This window comes from Eubalaena glacialis, chromosome 7 (genome assembly GCF_028564815.1).
Source record: "Eubalaena glacialis isolate mEubGla1 chromosome 7, mEubGla1.1.hap2.+ XY, whole genome shotgun sequence".
NCBI lineage: Eukaryota > Metazoa > Chordata > Mammalia > Artiodactyla > Balaenidae > Eubalaena > Eubalaena glacialis.
In genome coordinates this window covers 25,079,887-25,106,352 of record NC_083722.1, presented here as the reverse complement: position 1 = coordinate 25,106,352, position 26,466 = coordinate 25,079,887, and the positions used below count along the sequence as shown (strand labels likewise).

At 41.4% G+C, this 26,466-nt stretch overlaps 1 protein-coding gene across 1 annotated transcript; it reads left to right on the top strand.

The window, feature by feature from the left end:
• Window positions 1-1,365: 1,365 nt before the first annotated feature.
• FBXO9 (F-box protein 9) lies at window positions 1,366-22,326 on the top strand. The gene is given in 14 exon segments (XM_061194966.1): window positions 1,366-1,713; window positions 1,716-1,801; window positions 4,792-4,881; window positions 7,062-7,217; window positions 9,447-9,504; window positions 10,927-11,026; window positions 13,012-13,142; window positions 13,938-14,052; window positions 16,562-16,680; window positions 16,878-16,968; window positions 17,528-17,623; window positions 18,080-18,173; window positions 19,750-19,901; window positions 21,741-22,326. Coding segments are annotated over 14 exon segments (1,689 nt in total). The 5' UTR covers window positions 1,366-1,421; the 3' UTR covers window positions 21,850-22,326.
• The last annotated feature ends 4,140 nt before the right edge of the window (window positions 22,327-26,466 follow it).

The following is a 26,466-nucleotide window of genomic DNA, read 5'->3' as shown; positions in this document are numbered from 1 at the left end:
AATACGAATTATTATTTCATTAAACTTTATTTACTAGAATAATAGAAATCATCTGTGCTAACTGACTAAGCATTCAACAAGTTTAATGAAATAGACTCGTTCTGAAAATATTTCAATACCCCATTCCTCATTTGCAAAACTGATCTTTTGTATTCGAGTCACATATAACATTTTCTTCTATTATAAATCCGTACATCTAATCTTTCTCCCCTGATTTAAATTTCAAAATACAATTTAAAAGAGGTCATTGGAAGGAAAATCATCCTTAAAAGACCTAAGCCCTAGTCTCTTTTAAAAACTGAAAACTAGTAAATTTTTAGTCCCCGTTAAACAAGAATGTACTTTTTATAGGTAGCTGACTTAGGATGCAAATGAAAACACACCCATCCGAAGGGTGGATTCTAATATTAAAAGACAGCAGTTGGGGCTTCCTTATCGTAGCTCACCATTCTGCACCCCTCCCATCTTTTTTTTGGGCCTCTATTTTCTGAAGAAAAATGTACTGCATTACTAAGATCTAAATAAATAGAATAAAAGAAAATAATGGATAAGAGATTTAAACTCTTGTGAACTCGTGGAACCACGAGTAGGATCTTGGAAACCTGATGACTATTAGTACCCCACACCTAGTAGAAACTTTAGAAAACTCCATAAATGTTTGCTGAATGAAGGTAAGAAGCCCCAAGACTAGGTTTACACAGAGCAGAGAGCATGAAAAATTCAGTATTTAAAACAATGTAAAGTGTGGGAAAATCATACTCCGCCTGACAAACAAGAGTGCCTTCTGCGGAAATGAAATCAGGTGTTTGGGCTGTAAGAAGCGGAGTCCGGACGGCAAGTGAGGGCTGGCGCTCTACGCGGAACGGCGGACTACAAATCCCAGTGCGCCGCGGGAGCCGTCTCCGCAGGACTCGGGGTTCGGAGCCGTAGAGCCGCAACGTCCTCCCGCGTTGCATGATGGGATCTGTAGTGAGACGGGCGTTGCAGGGGCTGTTTTCTCTCCTCCCGCTGCTTTCCTGAGCGCCTCTTTCTCAGCCTCCAAGACCGTGTCTTTAAAAAGTTTAGTCGTTATAACAGCCTGTGACGATAGTGGAATTTAACTGTCTCCCTGCAATCCCGGAGTGGGACTCTAACCACAGTCGCCGAGGATCGTGTAGTGACCGTCCCGAGCACCCAATTCGATGCCTTCGGGCCGCTTGCCTTAGGGTCTCAACTCTAAATTTGAGTTAACTCCTGTTCAAGATTGCGTAAGTTCACTGAACCGAATAGTAGGCTGAGTTTGGCCTTCGGCACCCCGGGCTGACCTCATCCGGGCTGTCCCTCGCGCACACAGCAAGCGAACGCCCCTCGCCCTCCACAGGGAAGTGCGCGGGCTGCGGAGCAGGGCGGCCCACGCGGGCGGCGGCGGGTCAGCACTGCGCATGCTCGCTGCGCCGGCGCAGGTTTCCGCGGCAGGGGGTATCTGCGCTGCGGCGTCCGGGGTCTCCAGCAGGGTCGACGCTCCGGTGCGCGCACAGTCCTCGGCTTCGGCGGGCCCCAGGCGTCCCTGCGCTCCGCGAGTCCCCGGCCGCCGCCCCAGCGCGCCGCGATCTGGCCCTCTGCCCTGCGAAAATGGCTGCCGTACGCCGGGCCCGCAGTTACTGCCGCTGCCTGGTGCGCTTCTCCGACCGAGAACTCTACTAAGTCCCGCTGCACCAGACGGCAGGAGTAGACACCGGACTCCCGGGGCACCTCCTCGCGGGGGCGGTGCCGAGGGGGCGCCGAGAGCCCCTCGGCCGCGGCCGGCCGGCCCGCCGGCATGGTAAAGCGCCGAGGAGCTCGGGCGGGCGGCGGGCGGGACGGCCCGGGCCTGCGGGGAGCACCGGGGGAAGTGGAGAGGGGAAACCTGCGAGGGTTGGGAGCTGCACGGCTACCACCATCCTGGGGCCCTGGCCTGAGGGTGGCGGACATTGCTAGCCCTGCCCGCTCCCCGGGGTTCCTTCCTGCCGAGCCCCCCAGCTGGGTCTCCAGGTGAGCAGAGCGGGTTTGCTGGACGGCCGAGAAAAATGCCTCTCGGCCTGCTGAGGGCATTGAACCAATCTCGTCCCTTTAATAAAAGCGAGCGTAGATTGAGGTGAGCCGTCGCAGCATCTGAAATCGGGAGGGAGCCTTGGCAAGTGGAGACACTTGTTGATCGCCGCCCCCCACCCCAAAAGCCTGCCCACGGAGCTGCCGTTCTGACCCCTTAAGGAGTCCTGGGTTTAGGAGGCACCTGCCCCAGGACGCGGCAGTTCTTGGGGCAGGGTTTTGGCTGGCGGTCCTGGCGGCTTGGGGTTGGAGGGATTTTGTCTCATTACACGGCAGTGAGGGCCCAAGCAGCGTCAGTGCGGTCCAAATGGAGGAACTGAGCAAAGCTCCAGAAATTGACAAAGCAGATTCCATGGGGCTAGTGCGTGCTGGCATATGTAGTCTCTGACCCATGCTGCTTTGCTTTGGCTTCAAATAAATTGTCCATCCGAGAAACTAATCTCTGGCTAAAGTTGAGTGATTCAAGAGTGAAATGATACCAAACTCATTAGCTTATAGTAGACACCCAAGTGTTTACTGAATACACGAATGGTTGAATGAACTTATTTTATGAAGTCAATTTGGTGAATAGAAAAACACTAATTGACTATGCTTTTAAACTTTCAGAAATAGTTCTCTGACCAGGATTAAGCACTTAACTTTCTGTATTTCATTAGTCCCATGTGTAAAACAGTAAAAGGATGAACACATGAGCTACTCTAGTGAAAGGTGATGTTAGGTCAAACTCAGTTATGAAAAACAAAGTGAAAATTTCTGGATGACAGTCGAAGACCTACTTATTTCAAGTGGTATTTGAGTTGAAGAGCATAGTAAAACCCCAAATTTGATGGTTCTTGTTATTGTCATCATACTGTCAAAATCAAAGTCTTTTAGTGGATGAGAGCTCTATTAACACAGCTCAGGGGAGAAGAAAGATGCTGTCTGTATTATAGGCTTCCTGTCTCCTTACCTCATCCTTGAGATACGCATTATATATCCTCATGGCATTTTATTTGTTAATTCATGTTTTGGAGCACTTATTATCAGCCTGGCATAGTGCCAGACCTCAGATCGTGATGCCAGTGCACTGATTCTAGTGAAAGAGACGAAATCTCAATACAAGTCTTAAGTGCTGTGATACCAGCACACGTGTAATGGGAAAACAAAAGAGGCAAGTGAAAGGATCAGAATTTGTTTCCTCCTGGGATAATCCCTGAGCTGAATCTTGAAGGATGAGTAGCAGTAGCCAAGTGAGGAGGAAGAGGATGCAGGCATTCCAGATGCAGAGAGCAAGCAGCACGTGCAAAAGCGCGGGGCTGGAGAGAGCAGGGGGAGCTCTTGAAGTCAGTTTGGTGGGGCTGCTGGGCCAGAGGTAGAGGCTGAATTACTGAGATACCCCAGGGACCAAGGTCCCCTTCCATTAGCTGTCCTTAGAGTTTATAGTAATAAAGCAGACCCTTATTTGAGAAGAGAGAGAAATACACTTCTTAGATCTGTAAAGTCAAACCCTTTTATTGTGTAATTTCCCATTACTGATGATCTGAGTAGGAAAAGCTCTCAGCTTAAAGAGACTTAAAAAAATGTATTTGACAGTGCGTTACTGCTCACATTTTCCAGTTTTCTGGAAAATGATCCGAGGCTCAGCCCTTCTCATTTATTTCTTCACTGATTTAACCTTTCCAGGGTGCCAAGCACTTTACCACGTACTAACTAGTTCTGTGTCTTACAGGCACCTCTGTTGCAAGTCTGGTTGCCAGAGATAAGATAGGGAGCCAGGCTTGTTTGTGTTGTGCTATGAAGTAGTGCAAGTATCTCTGGTTGCTGTGCTCAAAGATAGGTGTTAATACAGACATTTTAGTCCTGGGAACAAATTACAACCCAAATTGGCAATTGTAAAACTTACCATGTTTGGAATGAGTGAAATTAAATAGGTTTTATTATTTTTATTTCTAACTAACCTTCGAAGTCACTTCCCTGATTGCCACATTTCTTTGTAGGACTGAACACTTGAAGTGTTGAGCAAGTCTTATTTGCTAATAGGTGTGTTAGGTAATAGACCGCACCTAGGCAATATTTCATTTTCACTGGAACACAGGATCCAGGTTTGTTTAGCAAACATTTATGGAGAATAAAAGGATAAAATGGAAGGAAACTGACCTGAGGCTTCTATTAAGTCCCAAGCTGTGCACAGTAGTTCCAGCCCAGCTTTATTCCACTTTAAGTCAATCCAATATATGAAAATCTGGATTTATAAAAAAAAATAAAATAAAATGGAAGGAGCTTCTTTACAAAAACCTTCACTCTTACATGTCTTTGATTTGAATGAGCTTTTCTAGTACATTTAAAATATTATTAGACTAAAGTCATTCACACATTAATAACATTCCAGTTTGTGTAAAGAAGGGACAACCATATATGGACTATATATGGTCTTAAGAGATCCATGAAACAAAAACTATTTGAACTCTGTACCACCAACTGTTATTTTCTGAAGCAAAGTTGTCCTTTTTAACCACCTACCAAAACATTTTAAGCTGGAGCCCAGTGAAGTTGTTTATTCTACAGTATTAAAAAATAAAAGTATCAGATTTTTCTGACTGGAATCACTTAACTTACCTGCGAAGAAGATATTTAGAGAGAGGCAGCTCTGTGTTTCACTGGGCAGGTAGCTGAATAGGAGATGTAGGTTACCGAGGGAAACCGTGTTTGCTTATTCTTGAGCATTGTTTGCTTTCCCCCACTCAGGCAGAAGCTGAGGAAGATTGTCATTCTGACGATGCTGTCAGGGCAGGAGATGATGATGAAAACGAACGCCCTGCTGAGACAGATTTGCAGGCATGTTTCTTCATTTGTGCATTTAGTTCTTATTCTGTTGCTTTCCATACATAAGAGGAGTTGGTCATAATTATGAAGATTCATAGGTTCTTATTTGCATTGAATGTAGCTGTATCTTCATACCGGTTTTTGGAATACTTCAGTTATACCTATGTTGTAGATTTCTTTTTCTGTAAAAAGGAATATCAGTAATTGCTGCTGTGTAATTCAATATGTGGGTTTAAAGTGTTCAAACCAAGGCATAAGCATGACTAAAACCCATCACCTTAAAGAAGAAGATAGACAGATTTGACCACCTAAAAGTTTAAAACCTATATATAGCAAAAGATCTCCTAAATCAAGAGAAATAATTAACTGGGAAAACTATTTACCGTCTAGGGGAAGAGGATTAATATCTCTGATATAGATGTAACATCCTTATAAAAGTAGTAAGAACATAGGATAGAATGATAGGAATGGACAACTAATGGAAAAAATTAATATAAATATTTATGAAACATTAGAAGAGATAATCAGCCTCACTAATAATTTTTTTAAAATACAAATTAAATCAGCAAAGAATTTAAAAAAAAAAAAAAAAAAAGATCAGATTAGTGAATAATGCCTATTGCTGTCCAGGCTCTGAGAACACTAACGCAGTATACATGAAAGCATAAGTTGCTACAGCTTTTTTGGAGGGAAGATTAGCAATATGAATCAAAATGAAAAACATACATTCCCTTTGAACCAGCAATCCTACGTCTAGGAAATTAATCCTAAGGAAATAATAGGGGAAGTGAGTAAATATACACATACAAAAATGTTTATTGTAGCATTGTTTATATGGAAAAATGGAGTACAACCTAAATATCCATCACTTGTGTTAAGTAATGATGCATCCATACAGTGAAATATTCTGCAGCCGTTTTAAAGGATTTGTGCATCGAAATAGAAAAATATTCATTGTAATTAGTTAAGTGCTTCTTACTGAATTTGTAATCTTTATAATACTTGTGCCTTTGGAGTGCACCATCTAGTAGACATTAAAAGTGCTACTAAGACTTCCCTGGCAGTCCAGTGGTTATTAAGACTCCGCGCTTCCAATGCAGGGGGCTCGGGTTCGATCCCTGGTCGGGGAGCGAAGATCCCACATGTTTAAGTCAGAGGTATATGTGTTACATTCGAAATAGGAAGGTGGGAGTCAAAGCAGTGTGAAGAATGTAGAGAAAAATTATTAAAAACTTTCATGTTTTAAATCTGTACTTTTTTAAAAAAAAGCCAGCACTAATATATACAATCCAATTACCAATGGCCTTCTTTTGGGGGAAGGGCATCCCAGGTTGGGTTCCCAGAAAGCAGACTCTGAGGTGGATGTAAGAGGTTTATTAAGCAGTGCTCTTGGGGTCCGCACCTGTGCCAGGGAGGCAGGGAGCGAAGCCGGAGTGGGTTGGGGGAGCTGGACTGCTCTGCAGTCTCGGTGGACCAGCTCAGTTAATCCTGCGGAAGTTCTGAGGACTTCCTCAGAGCAGGGGAAGAATGACCTTTCAGAGCAGGGTCTTTGATCACTCTTGTTGATCAGTGGTTGGGTGGGGAGCACCTGGGAAGGGGTGTGGTCTCCCTGAGGCCCTGCCGCAGGGCAAGGGCTGAGGGCTGTTCTTCTGTGGCACTCCCAGCAGTTCCTAATGGGGGGGTCTGGGCAGCACAGCAGAGCCCGCCACAGAGGGGGTTTCACTTTTTCTATGTTTAGATTCTTTTTAATGATATGTATTAGAAAAAATAATTTCTTTTAAAAAAGAGAAAGGTTATTAAAAGAAAGACTTGGGGCTCGCATACAGAATTTTGAGGTGATGTATTCCAAGGCAAGATATGTTTGAAAGCATCTAAGTTCAGTCCCTAAGTGATGGCTTATATTTTCAATTCCAATTAAAATTTGATTTTCTCATACCATTAGATTTCTCCTGTATAGAGAATCTTATTTTAGGCAGAATTTCACGATTTCTTCAAAGTCTTAAGCAAAAAATTATCTTGGAAGATAACAGGTATTTAATGGTAGTATTCAGTAATTTAATAATTTAAAGACAGTGTTTTCTCATCTTAGCATATGTATATGTGTGGACATCGGTGTTGGACCTATCGACAAGATTGTTCCAGAGTTGAGCTCCTCTTCCTTGGTGGGTCCTGAAACATTCTTCTCCCCTCAGGCACAACTCCAGAGGTTCCGAGCTCAGTGGATGTTTGAACTTGCCCCAGGTGGAGGCTCGAGCAATTTAGAATCTCGACCTTGGAGAGCAACGAGAGGCTCTTCACTGAGAGCAGCAGACACCAGAGGAAAGCAGGAGCTGGCAAAAGAAGAAAAGTTAAGTGTTATGGGCGTTGTACTTGGAAAGATGGTGACAAGCGTGCCAGGGTATCCATCCCTCACCACTTTTTGTAGGTCTTTGGATGATACATTACTCCTTCTTTCCTACAGGTATACAGTCTTGCCGGAACTCTTTGGTAATATACACCCCTGAGATTCAGCTGGTCTAAAAGATAGATGCCTCTGAATCTGTTAACAGAAGCCCGAAAGGGGAAAAAATTGGTTCAAATGTTAACACCTTCCCAAAGGTCATAATGCAATATTTTGTTATATTTTGAGTTGAACAGATTTATAGTGATGCAGTAATTACTTCCTTATCCTGGAAAATTTTGAATGCTTTCTAATGGTTCACCTCTTTCCTAGTGCTTGTTCACACAAAGTACACACAGCCCACCATTTCAGTTTTCACAACATTTGTCCCTCGGTGTCCGTGGATGCTCACCTTCCTTATATGAAATGGTGTAGCATTTGCGTATAACCATGCACATCCTCCAGTATACTTTAAATCATCTCTAGATTACTTATAATACCTAGTACAATGTAAATGCTCTGTAAATAGTTGTAAGTACAGTGTAAATGCTGAGTAAATAGTTACCAGTGCGCAGCAAATTCAAGTCTTGCTTTTCAGAACTTTGTGGAATTCTTTTCAAATATTTTTGATCTGCAGTTGGTTGAATCCGAGGATGCAGAGAGCAGGGATATGGAGAGCTGACTGTATCCTGTTACTCCACAGGGGTTGTCATCTTCATACCATCAGACCCAAGTTTTTCTTTACAAAAATTTGCCGTTTAATAATCGACATTACCATGATAACTAAAAACGTCCATATTTGTTTTGTTTCATTTTAATTTTGAAATAATCACAGATTCATAGCACAGGGGAGTCCTGTGCACCCTTCCCGTCCTCCCTTGACGGTGACATCTTCCGTAGCTAGACTTCTAGGAAGTAGACCTTGGTACAGTCCACAGAGCTTATTCAGGTTTCCAAACACTTCACTGTGTGTATGTGTATAAACAGCTCTCTGCAGTTAGCCGTGTAGCTTCATGTAACCACCACCACAATCAAGATACAGAACTGTTTTGTCACCACAAGGCTCCCTCTTGCTACCTTGATAGTTATACGCTGTCTTCCCCACCCTCTCCCCAGCCATTTCTAACCACTGGCAACCCCTACTCTGCCCTCCATTTCTATAATTTTGATATTCAAAAAGTGTTGTTTAATTCCTTTGAGGTCCGTCCCAGTTGTTGTGTGTGTCAGTAGTTTGTTGCTTTTTACCGCTCAGTCGTGTTGCATGGTGTTCACGTACCCCGCTTTGTTTGACCACTCACCTGTCGAGGGACATTTGGGTTTTTTTCCAGTTTGGGGCTATTATTACTAGAACTGCTATGAATATTCACATGCAGGTTTTTGCATGAACATGGGTTTTCATCCCTCTGGCCTAAGAGTGCAATTGCTAAGTTGTACGGTAAGTGCATGTTTGATTAAAAGAAACTGCAAACTGTTTTCCAGAGCGTCTGCACCATTTTATGTTCCCTCCAGCAGTGTATAAGTGATCCAGTGTCTCCACATCCCCGTCACCATTTAGAGTTGTCATGACTTTTAAATTTTAGCCATTCTGATAGGTGTGTAGTGATACCTCCTTGTGATTTTAATTTGTATCTCCCTAATGGCTAATGATGTTGAATATCTTTCCATGTGCTGTTTCCCATCTTTATACGCCCCTCCGTGAAATAAATACCTGTTTGTCTTTTCTGATTGGATTGCTCATGTTTTTACTGTTGGGTTTTGAGAGTTCTTTATGTATTCCAAATACAAGTCCTTTGTTGAATATGTGGCTTGTAAATTCTTTCACTTTGTAGCTTGTCTTTTCATCCTCTTAACAGGGAATTTCACAGAGCAAAAGTTTTAATTTTGATGAGGTTTAATTTATCAGTTTTTCCTTTTATAGATTGTGCTTTTGGTGTCAAGTATGAGAACTCCTCGCCCAAGTCTCCTAGATTTTCTTTCTTTTTTTTCCTAAAAGTTTTTGAAGTTTCACTTTTAAGTCCTTGATCCATTTTCGAGTCACTTTTTATGTAAGCTGTGAAGTTGAGGTTGACATTCATTGTTTTGCCTGTGGATGTCTAACTGTTGTAGCACCGTTTGTTGAAAAGGCTGTCCTTCTACCACCCACACTCATTTTTAGTACAGATTTTCAGAAATTGTTTTTCACTGTTTATTTTTATAGGCTCGAGAACTCTTCCTAAAAGCAGTAGAAGAAGAACAAAATGGAGCTCTCTATGAAGGTAAAAACTCAGGTCCCAGGATCATCTTGTCTTGACAGTTTTGAACAAGAACTCTTTGCTATTCACCAATTTTTTTTTTAAATAGAATATATTTATACAGAACATCAGTCTCTATATTTGAAATTGATTTTTAAAAAATAAAAATTGTATTTTTATATAACCTGTCTCTTTCCAAAAAATATTGCTGAGAAACATCATCATATTGGTAGGATTAGTAAAATAACCTTTTTCTACATTTAGGGTTTAGTATTTATTCTTCATTATCAAAGTCTTAAAAATACTGTTGCTTATTGAAAAATAGCGGGATATGCTATTGAAAAAATAGGATATGCTCCTTTTATAGGTGAACGTTATTTCAGAGGAGGAGACTATAAAGGATAGATGGAGGAACATGTACATGCTTTCTAAATTCTAATGTACATTTTAGAGAAGGAATACTCTTCAGCCTTAATTGTCTCTTTTCTTAGGCCAGTAGAAATGTGTAAGTAAACCAAGTGGTGGGGCTGTTTACCAGATTAGGTTTGTAATTGGCCTTTCATTTCCTGATAGAATAGCTGTTCATTGGGGCATGGAAAAAAATGCTAGCACTTGAGTGGTTTGAAAATGCCCCCCAAATAACATTTTCAAAATTACTGCATTTATTTGCAAGTTTCTTCTAGGGGTTTTTTCACTCTGAGATATGAAAAGGGCCCAAGTGGTGATATCCCGCCACGGTCTTTATTAGCCTGTGAGACTCCTGTCTCCACGTAGTTTACAGTCACTCACCCAGAGTAGCAGAACATGGCAGAGTGGACTGAACTGAATGGACTTCATCTGTGGGGAAAGAACGAGTCGGCTTGTGCAGCCCCAGGTTCTGTGCTGTGTCTCTGCGGGAGAGACCGTTCAGTGTTCTAGTTCTAAACCACCTGGCCAGCAGATTTATTTAAAAACAGGTTTTAAGAGGCAGCTGGACTAAAGGAAGTTGGATTTGAAGAATAAATTCCAATACATTCCGAAAAACCCTTCTCCTTATTCTACTCAGGAGGAAACATTTGATTTTCCTCAACTCTGCATCCTAGAAAGAAGTTTGCTTAAAGGTGTTTTTTGTTGGGGCTGCAGCAGTGGCATTTTCAAAGCACAGAGAAAGACAGCCACATATAAGATCATTTCTAACAATATGTGAGAGGCAGAGGGAAAAGATGGGCTAAAAGATAAGAGTAAAATGCAACATCTTAAGTATCTATAACGTGAGAGCTTTAGAAAAAGATTATTTCTGACTAGTAGGGTTTGGAAATAAGTTTGCTCACTGCTACTGTTGCACGTAGAAAAAGGGAATGTGGCTGTTTATAAAGAAAGTTACCAAATTAAACCACAGTTAGGGTAATCAAAGGAAATGACAAAAATGTTTGGTCATAGCTAATTTAGCTTTATTTTTTCTTTTAGCCATCAAGTTTTATCGTAGGGCTATGCAACTTGTACCGGATATAGAGTTCAAGATTACTTATACCCGGTCTCCAGATGGTGATGGCGTTGGAAACAGCTAGTGCGTACATAATTTGATAGACAGTAATATATAGAGTTTGTTAAAGTTAAGCGTCTTTGCCCTGTTGACTCTTAACATGATAATGATAAGAAGACGGTGCTAATTCTGTTGTTATATAGTCTTTAGTATAAAGACTTGTTTATAAAGTTGTAGAAATTTTTTAATTAGGGAAATTTTAAGAGTAAAGTATAGAAATGCATATTTTAAACAGGTGTAACAAAAATTAGGTGGTGAAAGAGGTTTTTGTTTTTTTTTTTAATAAAAACGATTACTGAAAGTAAATTAAAGGACACATTTCAACTTTCTGAAACCTATAAAGTCAAAACTATTGAAACGTGATCAGGACAAGCCTGAAAAATGTTAATGGTTGAAATTTGGTACATAGTGTTTTATTACACTAGTCTTTCTCCTTTTGTATCCGTTTGAAATGATACATCTTTTAAAAGGCTTTTTATTAGGAAAATGCTGGACTCTAACGAGACTTTGTTGTAGATAGAATACTGTTAAGACGGTAACATTTGTTTAAAAACACAGGGGCCGGACATAAGCGCTCCTAAGAGAAACCGTGTTTCATTGTAGTACAGATGCCATTGGCATCACGGTCATGGAGTAGCATTGACTGTTAATATGGACAGAGACCAAGAGAACATATTTTTAAGCCAATACTTTTGAAGCTGTGTGTAAAACAGTTATAAAATTGTATTGGCTTAACCCCTCTCTCTCCCAAAGCGAAGAGAGTCTGTCCCCACAAGAGGATGTCAGGTTTAAAATGAGCAGTACATAGAAAAATAGAATTTTGGTGATGAGATACTATATTACTTCTGCCATGAAACAATTAAGAGGTTACCTTTATCGATAACTTAACGTTGATTGCCAGTGCTGTTTAACTGCTTATAGTATTAACACTTAAGCTTTGGCTAAGCCATATTTAAAAAATCCTGATGAAGTCAGCATTTATTGTCTGTTTGGGGCTGATAATGTTGTTCACTAAATTAGATTTAATAACGTGAGGTAGTTCATACTCAAAAGGACTCATTTGGGCTTTTTCTAAACCTTCTTTAAATTTGGGTAGAGTCCTTTAGACCTAGCTCTTAGCCAGTTGTATAAATAGATGCCAAGTGCTGTTAAGAAAGGTTGTATTAAAACATTAAAGAAACATTTCTTTCTCTCCCGTCCTGTTACACAAACCCGGATGCTATGAAAGTTCTTTAAGGGTACAGTTTATTTTCTTATCAGACTTAACAGGCCCTAAAAGCCTCTGCAGTTTTTTTTGCCTTCTGTAAAAAGCTGGTAGCATAGCCCTGCAGTCCATCTAGCCTCAGCCGCACGTGCCCTTTGTTGTCTTGTAATAAGCCCATCCTGGTTTTCTAACTTCATCCTCATCCAACCTTTTTGTAAGTCTGATCATTTTTAAGGTTACTATTAGCAAAAATGGAAAGCTATATATTCTTCTAGAACTCTAACTATGTATTTGTTTATACTGATAAATTATTTGTGGACCCTGCTTTTTAAAATTACGTATTTTCCTCTCTAAAGGTAGGGTGATAAGGCACATACGTTAGAAAACCCTTGGTAAGTAAGCACCTCAGATAACATTTGTATATTTTATTTTTATCCAGTTACAATGGATTATGGTCACTTAAAAGGATATATTTATGTAAGATTTTAAAAAATCATTTGAAAGTATCTTTTTACTAATTCATCAAATCTCTATTTACCATAAAACTAATTAATTAAATCTCAACACCTGTATCCAAAAATTCTAATTCTTTCTCTGTGGGAATTAAAATTGCTGAAGCTTTTTTCTTCAAAAAGTTGGTATGGTACTCCTTTGCAAGGCAGGGTAACCATTTATCACATAAAAAAAAAAAGTAGTAAGAAGTTTGCTTTTAGATGACTTTTTCTAAAGCAGATTTTGAAAGTACTGTGGAAAATCATTTTCTAAGCGGTGGCACTGCGTTCACTCACCTCCCTTCTTTTCTCAGCATCGAAGATACTGATGATGACAGCAAGATGGCAGACCTCCTGTCCTACTTCCAGCAGCAGCTCACGTTTCAGGAGTCTGTGCTCAAACTGTGTCAGCCCGAACTTGAGAGCAGTCAGACTCACATATCAGGTGTGACTTCATGGTCGTTATAACTCAGTGAGAAATACTTTTCCTTAGACTTACGTTTTCCAAACTTACAAGGTCAAATAGTTTGTCAGACAGTTGCTCTAGTTCAAAGTATGGTGGGAGATCTGATTGTAATTAATTTGTGCATGCTGATAAGCTCTTCAAGATCCGAAGTAGAGTGGAGTTTGTAGCACAGTCGTTAAAGGGTGCCGTTCTTTTTCCAGTGATGCTCTGCGAGGGTGAATGTGTGAGTTGGGGCGGCCCTCAGAGAACTGGGGGAGCGCTGGCATCAGGCACTTCAGCCGAGTTGGGCGGTAGTCCTGAGATGGGCTGAATGTTTACAAATTGATGGTTTTTTTCTTTTTTCTTTTCATATGTTAAATGTTGTTTAATTAGCTATGGGACTTTCCAGAGGAGGACAATTGAAAATTTCCAAGGAGATGGAAATAATTTTTTAATGTTAACAAATGCATACGCACGCATACATACTAGACTACTTTTCTAACATATCAATTTTTATGTATCTTAATGATGAAATGATCTTCCAAGGGAAAGGGATACTTTATAAAAATACCTTCGGATCTGTTCAATACTGAAAAAACAAAGATATTTTGTGTCTTGGTGTTAGGAACCATTATTACTTCTGGGTAGTTAAATATACTTGTGCTGTAGCTCTGAGCAGTACTGAAGGTGCGGTTTATAAAATTTAAGGAATACATAAGGATATCTGCACGGAGAACGTGACAGCAGAGTGATGTATAGGAAGGAGAGTCACTGAGAGGATAGTTTCCTTTGCAGCGCTGCCGATGGAGGTCCTGATGTACATCTTCCGATGGGTGGTGTCGAGCGACCTGGACCTCAGATCGTTAGAGCAGTTGTCACAGGTGTGCAGAGGATTCTATATCTGTGCCAGGTACTTACTGTTTTTTTTTTTAAGCAACTCTGGCAGTGGTGAAAAACATATCAACAAAGTGAAAAGACAACCAATGGACTGGGAAAAAATATTTGCAACCCGTATATCTGATAGGAGGTTAATATCCAAAATGTATAAAGAACTCATACAACTCAATTGCAAAAAAACCCAAATCTAATTAAAAAATGGGCAAAGGACCTGAATAGATGTTTTCCCAAAGAAGATATACAAATGGCCAACAGGTACGTGAAAAGTTGCTCAGCATCATTAGTCATTAGGGAAATGCAAATCAAAACCACAGTGAGATATTAGCTCATGCCTGTTTGAATGGCCATCATCAAAAAGACGAGATAAATGTGGAGGTAGAGAAAAGGGAACCCTTTCGCACTGTTGGTGGGATCATGAATTGGTATAGCTACTATGGAAAACAGTATGGAGGTTCTTCAAAAAATTAAAAATAGATCTACCATATGATCCAGCAGTTCCACTTCTGAATATATATCCAAAGGAAACAAAAACACTAACTCTGAAACATATCTGCACCCCATGTTCATAGAAGCATTATTTACAATAGCCAAGACATGGAAGCAACCTAAGTGTCCGTGGATGGATGAATGGATAAAGAACATGTGGTATATATAAACAATGGAATATTATTGAGCCATGAAAAATGCAGAAATCCTACCATTTGTGACAACATGGATGGACTCTAAAGGCATTATGTTAGGTGAAATAAGTCAGAGAAAGACAAATGCTGTATGATCTTACTTACATGTGGCGTCTACATAGAAAAGGAGAATAGACTTGTGGTTACCAGAGGTGGGGGAGGGTGGAAGGTGGTCAAAAGGTACAAATAAGTACTAGGGATGTAATGTACAACATGATGACTATGGTTACCATCGCCATACAATAGAGAGTTGTTAAGAGAGTAGACCCTAGGAGTTCTCATCGCAGGAGACCTTTTCTTTTTTTGTATCTGTATGAGATGATGGATGTTCACTAAACCTATTGTGGTTTCTTTCACAATAGATGTAGATCAGACCATTGTGCTGTACACCTTACATTTTTACAGTGATGTGCGTCAAGTATTTTTCAGTAAAATTGGGAAAAGAGTTATACTTTTAAAATCTGGTTATGTGAAGAATAATCATAGTTTAGTGTAACTTTGTTTAGGACAGGTAATCCTTTATGAATGTCTTATATAAAAATAAATATTTTATCCTTAGCATCTAGAACTTTTTTATAACTTTATGTAGTTCTTAAAACTCAGACGCATTGTTTTTAAATAACCTAATTTCATTTGGAGTCTTGTGTTTTGGGTATAACATTTGAATTACTTTAAAGCCTTTGGGGGTTTTTTTGGTGATTCTGTGTGCATTTCTGTTTAATGAGTACCTATCAAGCACCTAGTGGATTGACCCAGCCTTTTGAAATTGGGGTCTCTAGCACTGTTATTCCATTAACTTTTAATTACACATGAGAAAACAAAAAGGGAATTAAGAAAATAAATTTTCAGGGGTAGGATAAAACTTGGTTATAAAAGTATTCGTTAAAAGAAAAAAATTTAAATACGTTGCAATGTAAATTTGAGGGGCTTATCTCTTTTTGCAGTCTGGCTTCAATATAAGTAATTCCTACAACTTTAAAACTGAATGTTTTCAGTTAAAGATGGCGTTAAAATTATTTTGAGTCGTATTAGAACCATGTCAGTTGCTTCGCTTTTTGCAGTAATCCCATGACAAAGTCTTGTTAGGGTTAGGGTTGGTGCTCTCTTCAAAACTGATCTCCAGTCTGACCGTTTCACTGTTTCTCCGAGTACCATTCTGGCTCAGCCATCATTAGGCCTGGTCTGGATTATGGCATTGGCATCCTGTGTGGTCTCTGGGCTTCCGCTCTTACACACCGGGAGCACATTCTCCGTAGACCACCAGAGTCATCTTTTAAAAGCATCAGTCATGCTCAGAACCCTCCAGTGGCCTCCACTTCACTCAAAGGGCCACTCCCACCTGTAGACCACTACGTCACCTGCCCCTGACCGCCTCTCCACGCACGTAGTCTGCACTTCACCCAGTCACTTTGCTGCAGCCACATGATCCTTCTCGCTCCTTGTTGAACACGCTGGCCACACTCCAGCCCTTGGGCCTTGCGTGCTGTGGCTTCTGCCAGGATACCCTTCCTCGTCACCGTAGACACCTGCCCAGAAAAAAATAGTCTCTGTTTCCCCACCACCATCGTCCTTGTCCTTTTACTCTGCTTTGTTTCTTTTCATACTGAGCACAGTACCTGAAACGTTTCTCTCGTTTTCTTCTTTTTTGGTTGCTTTCCCTGTAAAAGAGCAGGGCCTTTGCCCTGTCCATCAGTCTGTCCCCAGTGCCCAGGACAGTGCCTGGCTGGCACTCAACCAGTATTGCCAAATAGAAGATGGCTGGTGGCAGGAGTGCTTCTCGTGTCTGAGTGCGGATAGGGACTCACCTGTTATATGTATTGATGTTGTGCTTTTATTACCTAGAGACCCTGAAATATGGCGTTTGGCCTGCTTGAAAGTTTGGGGCAGAAGCTGTATTAAACTTGTTGCATATACATCCTGGAGAGAGATGTTTTTAGAAAGGCCGCGTGTTCGGTTTGATGGTAAGTTGAACTCTTTAGAGCAATGGTGACCTGTTGTGCTGATTTTGAGAAATACACAGTCTTAATTTTCTGTAACAGAGCTGAGTACTATAAGTATATTTAAAGGAAACCACAATAAAAACAAAGCTGGAAACATGTTACATGGTTGTAAAAGTTTTTTATTATGTTCTTTTTAAAAAACCTGTTTCTTTTTATAGGAGTGTATATCAGTAAAACCACATATATTCGTCAAGGGGAACAGTCTCTTGATGGTTTCTATAGAGCCTGGCACCAAGTGGAATATTACAGGTACAACTGTAGTAAACTGAGTGAGTGAAAAATTCTCTCTCTCCAAGTATTGGTTCGTTAGTTATTGGGCATCTGTTCTTTGTGGCTTTTGCATTTATCCACAAAATGGCCCTCGGTATTTTCATCCAGTGTTATAACAGGAACTGCACTCAAAGAACCAGTAGGTTAAGATAAATCAGTTAATTCCTCCTGGCCTCTAAACCTAAGAATTACTATAAAGTAATTTTAGAGCTCCTTCTTGTCTTCTGCCTTGTCAGATAGCTTGTGCTGTTATTCAGGCTTATTGTTCACCAGATATTAGTGTCACTGAGAAACGAGTAGGCTATGGTAACTGCTCTGTAATAGCATTGGGCCTCACTTTTGTTTGACATACAGATGCTTTGGTTCTCTTCTGTTGGCCTCACAGGTCATGTTTGTGTCAATGATGTTTTGCCAGTTCTTTGGTCCATGGTATTTCCATTTTGGTTTCACAGCTATGAATAAATAGGTTTCGGTACCAGTAAATAAGGATGTGTTTTATATTTGCATGTGGTGTTTTGGTGTTTTCCTTGTTCCACAGGTACATAAGGTTCTTCCCAGATGGCCACGTGATGATGCTGACCACCCCTGAGGAGCCCCAGTCCATTGTTCCGCGTTTAAGAACCAGGAATACCAGGTAGTGTCTTTCTGTAGTTTTCTGTCCAGTCCACCTTTTAGGTGGTAACTTGCAGATTATGTAACATAATACTGGATTAAAGAAGCAGTCTTCTGGGGCACTTGTGAAAAATACCAGTCCCGGGAATTCCCTGGCAGTCCATTGGTTAGGACTTGGCAGTTTCACTGCTGAGGGCCCAGGTTCAATCCCTGGTTGGGGAACTAGGATCCCACAAGCTGTGTGCAGCATGGCTAAAAGAAAAAAAAACAAAAACAAAAACTGATCCCTGGGCCTCTCCCCAGTGATGTCCCTCAGTAGGTCTGGGGCCTTGGAAACTAGGTGTACTCACATCCTAGCTGATTGTCCTCAGGCAAGTTGAATAAACACTTCTAACTAACCCATTACTTTCTCGATTACTTAAATAAATACACATTACTGATTAATAGATTTAAAGTGTTGGTTTTTTTTAATTTTTAGAACTGATGCAATTCTACTGGGTCATTATCGCTTGTCACAAGATATAGACAATCAGACGAAAGTATTTGCTGTGATAACTAAGAAAAAAGAAGAAGTGAGTATGCAAGGTGGAATTGCAGTTTTCTTTTAATTTCCTTACCCTGCTCATTCAAGCATTCTTCATTAGAAAGGTTAAAAAATACTGTTTCATAATTTATACAAAATGGGTGTTGACTTACAGCATATCTCTGAGGAGAGCTGGAGGGTTTCTATAATATGGTTATTTTTTATTGGATCAACTTATTTGTTCTTCTCCAAGTTTCCTTTTCTGGTCCGGGTTTTTTATGCATGAAAACATAAAGCCAAAGTAACTATTAGTTATTCCTGTGAAATAACTAGTACAGTTATATATGACTATGTTTTTTGCTTTTCTCATTTTGAATCCTAGGAGATTTTCTTCCTAAACGGACTCATAGAGATAATTCTTTCACAAGGATATTTTTAGAATTTCAGTTTGTACTGGAAATAAGCTGAAGTGAGATAATTTCCTTCTTCCTTTTCTTGCAAAAGGAAAAAAAAAAATGCCGAGCAAATACGATGGCTGAATTATTACATTCCAGAGTATTTTAAATTCTCTTAACAGATTAAGGGGCTAATTTTTTCCACAACTTTTCTCCATGTGCCTTTTTTCAGTCATGGTTGAAAACACTAATGTGTACTCAAGAAGTCAGTTGTGAGGTAGTTAGAATAAATACTTACCTGGTGCTTTTATAATTAATATAGTTCTTGAATGAAGTTTCTCTTGTGTTAAACACCCCCCATCCCTCCCACTCCCAGCACCATGTATGGGAATAGTTAGGGCGGGTTTCATCTGTGAGTCCTGTGGCCCTTGGCTGTGGCTTCCCCGGCTCCCTCTGGCTCCCAGAATCGGGGGCAACAGTCTGAGGGGCAGAGTTGCTTGCTATCACTGTGACCTTGGCCGTGAGTTTCCTGAGGTCAGAGCTGGGGAGTCGTGAGGCCCTAGTTGTTTAGATTTTATCTAATAAGAGAGTTAAGGGACTCCCATGCTGACGACCAGTTTTCTCTGCAGAATATGACTCAGTGAAGCCGTGCGTGGTGGCGACATTCTCGTGTTTTTAGCAGTATTTACAGAAGTGTGATTCCAGTGAACCTTGTCACATCTATTTCTCCGTTGACTATTTTACTGTTAACGCAAAGGATCAGTTATACTCAGTGCTTTTTCTGCAGCCTTCACCAGTTTATCACTTTCCCTCTTTAAAAATTCCCAAGTGTTTTCGAGTAGAAGGAAATACTAGGCTTAGAGATGGGAGACAGGAGCTTTAGTTCGCATCTCTGACACTGGCCCTGGGCTGCCCGCCCTGGGTCCTCATCCTGTCGGCCATCACATGGCAACGATGCGGTCGCACGTCACACCTGGGGTTGTTGTGACGACTGACTGAGATGGTGATGACGGAGGGAAGAGCCTTCTGCGTTTAGAGTCCTTTGCGTATTTCCAGGCACTCACACATGTTCTCAGTTGATAACCAAAAGAGCTGTTTACTCTGTGCAGATAGTATGTACCTTAACATGTTTCTGAGGTATTTACATATAGATGTAGCACCATCCTTCTCTCTGTCTCTGTGTCAGTGAAGTGAGGCCTCACTGTTGCTCATGCACCTCTTCTTTTACAGAAACCACTTGACTATAAATACAGATATTTTCGCCGTGTCCCTGTACAAGAAGCCGATCAGAATTTTCACGTGGGGCTTCAGCTGTGTTCCAGTGGCCACCAGAGGTTCAACAAACTCATCTGGATACATCATTCTTGTCATATTACTTACAAGTAGGCGAATGCAGTAAAAATCCCAAGGTTACAGACTAGATGTGTCCTTCCTGTTCAGCTGAGGGACTCAGATAGGGTTTGATTCCTCAGAGTTAACGTTCGATTACAAAGAAAAACCACAGCATAATAATCCTGCAAACCAAGGAAACGGCCAACTGGAAAAAAACTAAAAGTGGACCAGGAAGTGGAGCATTCAGAGCTCCTGCCCATTGCCCATGGTAACGCGAGTGGGCACCTACCCTGTGGGGTTGAGAGCAGCTTCCGTGCGTGGATGATGCCTGGTCACTAAGCTGTCCGTGCGTGACTTCATTCATTGGCTTACTCAAGGCAGTTGTAAAGCACCAGACCTTTTTTCTTCTCCCATGTTTCAGTCTTATCATTTTTCGCCTTATTTCCATTTGGTTTATCCCCAGGGATTATACCCAGATTTAAAATAAGTTGTAGTTAGGAAAGTAAGTCTGCTGAAAAGATTTCATGTGTTCCAAAGCCAAATCTATTAGTGGTTCCTATTTAAAGCTCTTTGTCCTATGAGTTAGGATTTACTTGTATGAAATAATTAATGAACAGATGAGAATGTGTGAGAAAGGAACAGTGCAGAAATGAGTAAAGTTAAAAAAAAGGAATTAGGAAAGTGAAATGTCAGTTCGTGTGGATACAGATGTTAGCTGTTGTTAGGTTTGAAAGAACACCGGTGTGTGCCCGAGGGTCTCCATGCCAGTCGAAATCAGAATTCTGAGAGGCAGGTTGTGAGGTCAGCTTCCATTAGCCTCCTTCACAACCTCGACCACGTTGTTGAAAACTTCCTCTGTCACATTTCCATCTTATGAATAACTCTTCCCACTCATCTGGGAGGTCCTGACAGCTGAGAAAGAGCATTTTTCTCTCTTCTCATCCTTACCTACTGGTCCTACTATCTTCTTTTTGCTTCTCTGAGTAATTTGTAAAGTGGAATCTTTTCTTTTTTTCTTTTCAAAGAAAGAAACCAAACCCAGAAGTAGGACCAAGCAAATGAAAAGCATCACATCTTAAGAGAAAAAAGTGACGTCATTTGTAACTGCTAATGATCACGTTGACTTCCTTATAATAATATCTATAAAGTCACTTGAATTTTATGTTTTTGTTTATTTCTCCTTTTTTGTTTTTAGGAGAAAATTAAAAGCTGTGGTAATATAACTCGTCACCTGCTTCCCCTCCAACCTGAAATTATGCTGTTGATCATGCAAATATGAACTCATTAAATTCTCTTCTAGGATTATAATTCTTTCTAAAATACATTTTAACAAGAGCTTTACAAAGTCTATAGCCTTTGACTTAGAAATTCTGCTCTTAGGGATCTGTTTTGTTTTGTTCATATTCAAAAATATCACAGCATAATTTTTAATTGCCAAGTATTGAAACAGCCTACACCTCCAACAAAAGGAGAATTAAGTAAATGTGGTATAAGCAGACAGTGAAATATTATGCAGCCACAAAAATGGCTTCTGAAGAGTATTTAATGACGTGAGGAAATGCTTATGTCATAATGTTTAAAAAAGCAGGATGACAAGTAGAGTGTGATCTCAGCAGTAAAGTTTGATAGCAAGGTTGAAGTGCCTGGAAGAGATGCTTCATGAGGCCGTATCTGGGTGATGGGATGATGAGTGATCTTTCTTTACATTTTTCTAAATTTTTCAAATTTTCTGTAATACACTATATTATTTAGAATTGACTGAGATGAATTAAATTTTAAAAAGGCTAAAGCCTAAAATAAGCTCCTCCCCCCCCCCCCCCGCAAATAGGCAAGGATTTCAAATGAGTTGATATCTCCTGGTAACGAGTGATTCTGTGCTTTCTTTCCAGATCAACTGGAGAGACTGCGGTCACAGCTTTCGAGATCGACAAGATGTACACACCCCTGCTGTTTGCCAGGGTGAGGAGCTACACTGCCTTCTCCGAGAGGCCCCTGTAGCCCTCACGTCCACCCCTGCCGTGATGCATGAATAAAATTATATAGAGAAACAGAGCACCTAAGTTATAAATGTACATATATTATATATATATGGAATTGGAACTTATTTTACATTGTTGGAGTTCTTTCAAGAAGAGTATAAATTGATTATTTTTTTTATGTAAAGAGAGTTGATTCTTGGGGAGTTTGTTTTGAAATTATTATAAGTTACAGTACATTTACGTTGTGAAAAACCACATGAGATTTAAATCATGCCCTTTTTCAAGCAGATTTCTGAGCAGATTCTGTCACATAGGTTGTCTTCTGACTGATCAGCCCAGTACTTAAATGCATCAGGGGAGCACCCCACGGGATCAGCATTTATTTCACGCGTGACATAGTGTCTTTCACTAAAGGCTCAAAATGTGAACACCTGTTCTGGATTTGTTTGAAACTTTGACCAATAAAGATCATAAATAAATGTTTCTTTCAAGAAAATATATTTGGACAGCCTTTTTAAAATGTCAGAATGATAAACAATCCTAAGGTAGCCAGTGAAGGCTTACGAATGAATGAGCGCCTCTTTCATCTTGGTCTTCATACACAGCCACAGACTATAGTGTCTGTACTCTGACCCCACCCAGGCCCCCTACAGATACGTGCCATTAGGTGAGAAAGGGTGACTCCCTCGGGACCAGAACTCTTCAACAAGCTCAGCCAATCGTCTTTGTTCCTAAAAGAGCAGGAGCGGATCATATAAACCCAGGCCTAACTCTCTCCAGAGCTAAAGTTGGGAGAGAGCCAGCCACCAAGTGACCTGTATGTTACTGCCCTGGCAACAACGCTATGAGTAATTTCAGAGTTTGCATCTGGCACATCTCTTACCAGATTCAGGTTTGGTTTTGGTGGTTCAAATACAGCTAGAGTCGAGTACCCGTGTACTTTCAGAAGTCAACAGCTGCAGCCAGGATTGCTTTCAAGTTCATAGTGACTTTAAAAGATGCTTCGGGGACTCAGCTGGTGGCGCAGTGGTTAAGAATCCGCCTGCCAATGCGGGGGACACCGGTTCGATCCCTGGTCCAGGGAGATCCCACATGCTGCGCAGCAACTAAGCCCGTGCGCCACAACTACTGCAGCCCATGCGCCTAGAGCCCGTGCTCCGCAACAAGAGAAGCCACCGCGGTGAGAAGCACGCGCACTGCAAGGAAGAGTAGCCCCCGCTCACCGCAACTAGAGAAAGCCCGTGCGCAGCAACGAAGACCCGACGCAGCCAAGAAAAAGATGCTTCGTAAGTTCCCACAATTCAATGTGGGGCAGGCCTTTTAAAAAGCTAATATATGTTATGTTAAAGATGAAAACCGGACTTCCTTGGCGGTCCAGTGGTTAAGACTTCACGCTTCCAATGCAGGGGGTGCAGGTTCAAACCCTGGTGAGGGAACTAAGATCCTACGTGCTGCGTGGTGCAGCCAAAAAAGATGAAAACCACCCATCCGGTGTGTGTTTAGGAAAAAAAGTTCCATTTAGGTTGGCTTTTTGCAGCAATCTGAGAAATGAGAAATGTGGGCATGTCACAGGAAAGCGTAAGCCGATGGATGCTGTGTGCCATGCTCAACCTCGCTGGGATGGGTGAGCCAAGACTGGAGCTAATTAACTCCCACTTAATCTTAGGCTCAGCGCCTCTGTGACACATTCCTTGGTTCCACCAGCAAGTGTCCCTTTTCTGCGTTTCCAAAATACCCCACATTCCCTCTATCCCAGCAGGTATCACACTATTCTAATTTTTGTACATGTCAGTGTCCCTCGATAAAACTCTGGGTTCTTTTAGGACAGGGGCTCTTTCTCTTAAATTCCTGATGCCAAAGCACCTCTGTGCTGTGAACATTAACCCCTAGGAAGCAGCAGACATTCCACGGGGCTTTCAACACTACTTTTTTATTTTTTATTTTTTTTTATTTTTTAAATTAGAGTATAGTTGATTTACAATGTTGTTAGTTTCTGCCATACAGCAAAGTGAATCGGCCATATATATACATATATGCACTCTCTTCTAGACTCCATTCCCATATAGGTCATCACAGAGCACCGAATAGAGTTCCCTGTGCTATGCAGTAGGTTCTCATTAGTTATCTTTTATATATAGTAGTCAACACTACGTTTCTTCTTTCAAATGAATGAACTATGCTTTTGCCACTAGGTGACGCTCTTGTCCCACTCTTTTAAAGTTTGCTTCTCCTTCTCGTCAGTGTGAGGGAGGGAGCTGGTTTTCACACTCACAGGAAAACGGGGTGTCCCACGGCCTTCCGATTGGCCTTCAAAGCTGCATGTGATAGGAACTAAGACAAGGTGTGTATCCAAAATGAGATGCCACCCTGACCACAGAGCCCTGACTCCCGCCTGCTGAACTCCTCAATAACCAGCCAAGGAAGCCCAGTCTTCTTGGCCAGTGTTTATCTGGCCGGCTTATCTTGGCTGCAGGAGGAAACTGAATATCCTGTTTGGAATGAACAGAAAAGGGCTCCTGAGATGAGTCATCTGGGGTCGGGTTAGGAGGTAGACAAGATGGAAAGGGGCACAAGAGAGACCGGCCTTTCTGCTTTTGACACACACGCGGCCTGATTTATTGTAACGATTGCATACTTTGGGAGGCCCCGAGTCCTACTTCCCCGTCTTCTTGCCCAGTGCAGATATTTGCTGCATCACCCCTAAATCCACTCGAAGCTTCCATATCTGCACCTTCTGCCTGTGACTCCAATAGACATTTAGTCGTGGAATTGAGATTCATAAAAGCTTGCAAGACTGATCCAAGACTTGACTGACAGCAGATGCTGCGTGTGTGTGTGCGCGCAGCAGATTGAGGGGGAAGAGTGTGGAAATTTCATCAGCAGCAGAGGCTTCTTTCTGACAACATGGATTTCTGTGCAGACTAACTTTTCCTTGAACACTGGAAATACATTCAACCCAATATATTGTGCGCAGGCCAAAGGGGCAGTAAGTTGAAACCTGCTATGGAAGCAAAGTGACTGTATAGTCAGGTTATTGTCAAAATCAGGACACTTTTTAGGGGAAAGAGGAGTGTGATTTGTAATTACGCTGAGACAACCAGCATGACACGGGACTGTCCTGGGCAAGTGGGGATGGGTGGCCACTCTGCATACCAGGTATCGCCAAGGCCCTACAGCCAGCTTTTCATCAGATTTCACTTGAATGAGGTTATTTGCTCCGATCTATTTTTCTTCCTCTTGACAGAAAAGAAGAAAACGCCTTTGGTTTCCTAGTGTGTGAAGTGACTGCTTTGGGCCCTGCTAATTTCCCTCAGAATGTCACCAAATCTGCACTTGGCTGATGGAGACTTTGGTGTGAGGCATCACCGACAGCATGAAAACGTGCTGATTTCTACTTTGTCAGTTTCTACTTTTCTCATGTCTGTTCTTGATTCATGCTCACATCTGTGCTGGGATTCTGTTCAGAATCCCAGGTAACTGAGGACAGTTGCCGAGAGATGTCTTCTTTTTGCCTTATGACTTTCATTCCCTCCAAGTGTCTGGCTAGAAGCCAAGTTTCCTGCCTTGTTCCTTCTTTGTTCTCATCTGTGGACACCTACTCTGCGTGATCATCTAGAGGAGTGGGTTTATTTGGAGCACTGTGACATGGTGTGGTTCAAAGACCACCAACTGGATCATAGGATCTGCGCTCAGAGCGCCTAGCACAGAGCCTGATGCATCGTAGGTGCTCGGTAAATGTGAGCCAACTCCCAATCAGACCATCCTCATCAATGCAGGGCCGGGGAGCAGTGGAGGGGCAGCCTCTGTGGCCTTCTCGACCAGCAACGTGTCAGAGGAGGAGTTCCTTGCCTGGGGCTCCCAAGTCAAGCCTCCAGTAATAGATGCTTATACCGTTCGGAGCAAGTGGTAGCTACAAACATTGGGCCTTCTCTAGATTAAGGGTCTTTTGGCTAAGCATCCTTCAGACCTAAGCATGATTCCTTTGAGTCCCTGGAATCTGAGTAGGAAGGAAAGGATCTTATTGCCCCAGATGTGAAGGAGTAAGGTTTTCCCCTAACTCAGAACTTGAAGGGAGAAGTAAGGAAATTGCATAAAATGGTAGAAACACGCTGGACTTTGGAGCTGGATAGCTGTGGGTTTGAACATCCACCCTTACCAGCACTTACTATCGTAGTCAAATTCACTTAAACACCTGGAGCCTTATTTGTAAACTAGGCATAATGGTAACTAGCTGCAGGGTTGCCATGACAACAAAATACTACACATCTTAAGCCCTGGCACAAAATAGGCTTTTATAAATGGAAACTACTATCACCTAGGATTATCTAAAAGAACAGTAACACTCAGGTAGGTGGGGGAAATAGCTCTATGACTGGGAGCCCCCAGAAAGAAGATCCTAAAATCATAAATCTTGAAAGAGAAAAAAGCCCTAAGACTATACTTGTGACCTATCTCAACTGGGCAGTTTATATCAAAAATCCTCTTATCCTGGGGCAAGTCAGCTTATGTCAAATCTATGACTGGACTTGATCGATTGGTAGGGATTGCCTGAAGTGCAGTTGAGAAAGATTCTGATGCTGAGTCTGAACTCAGGGAAGCATGCCAGAATTGATTGATTAATGATGCCTGCCCTGGG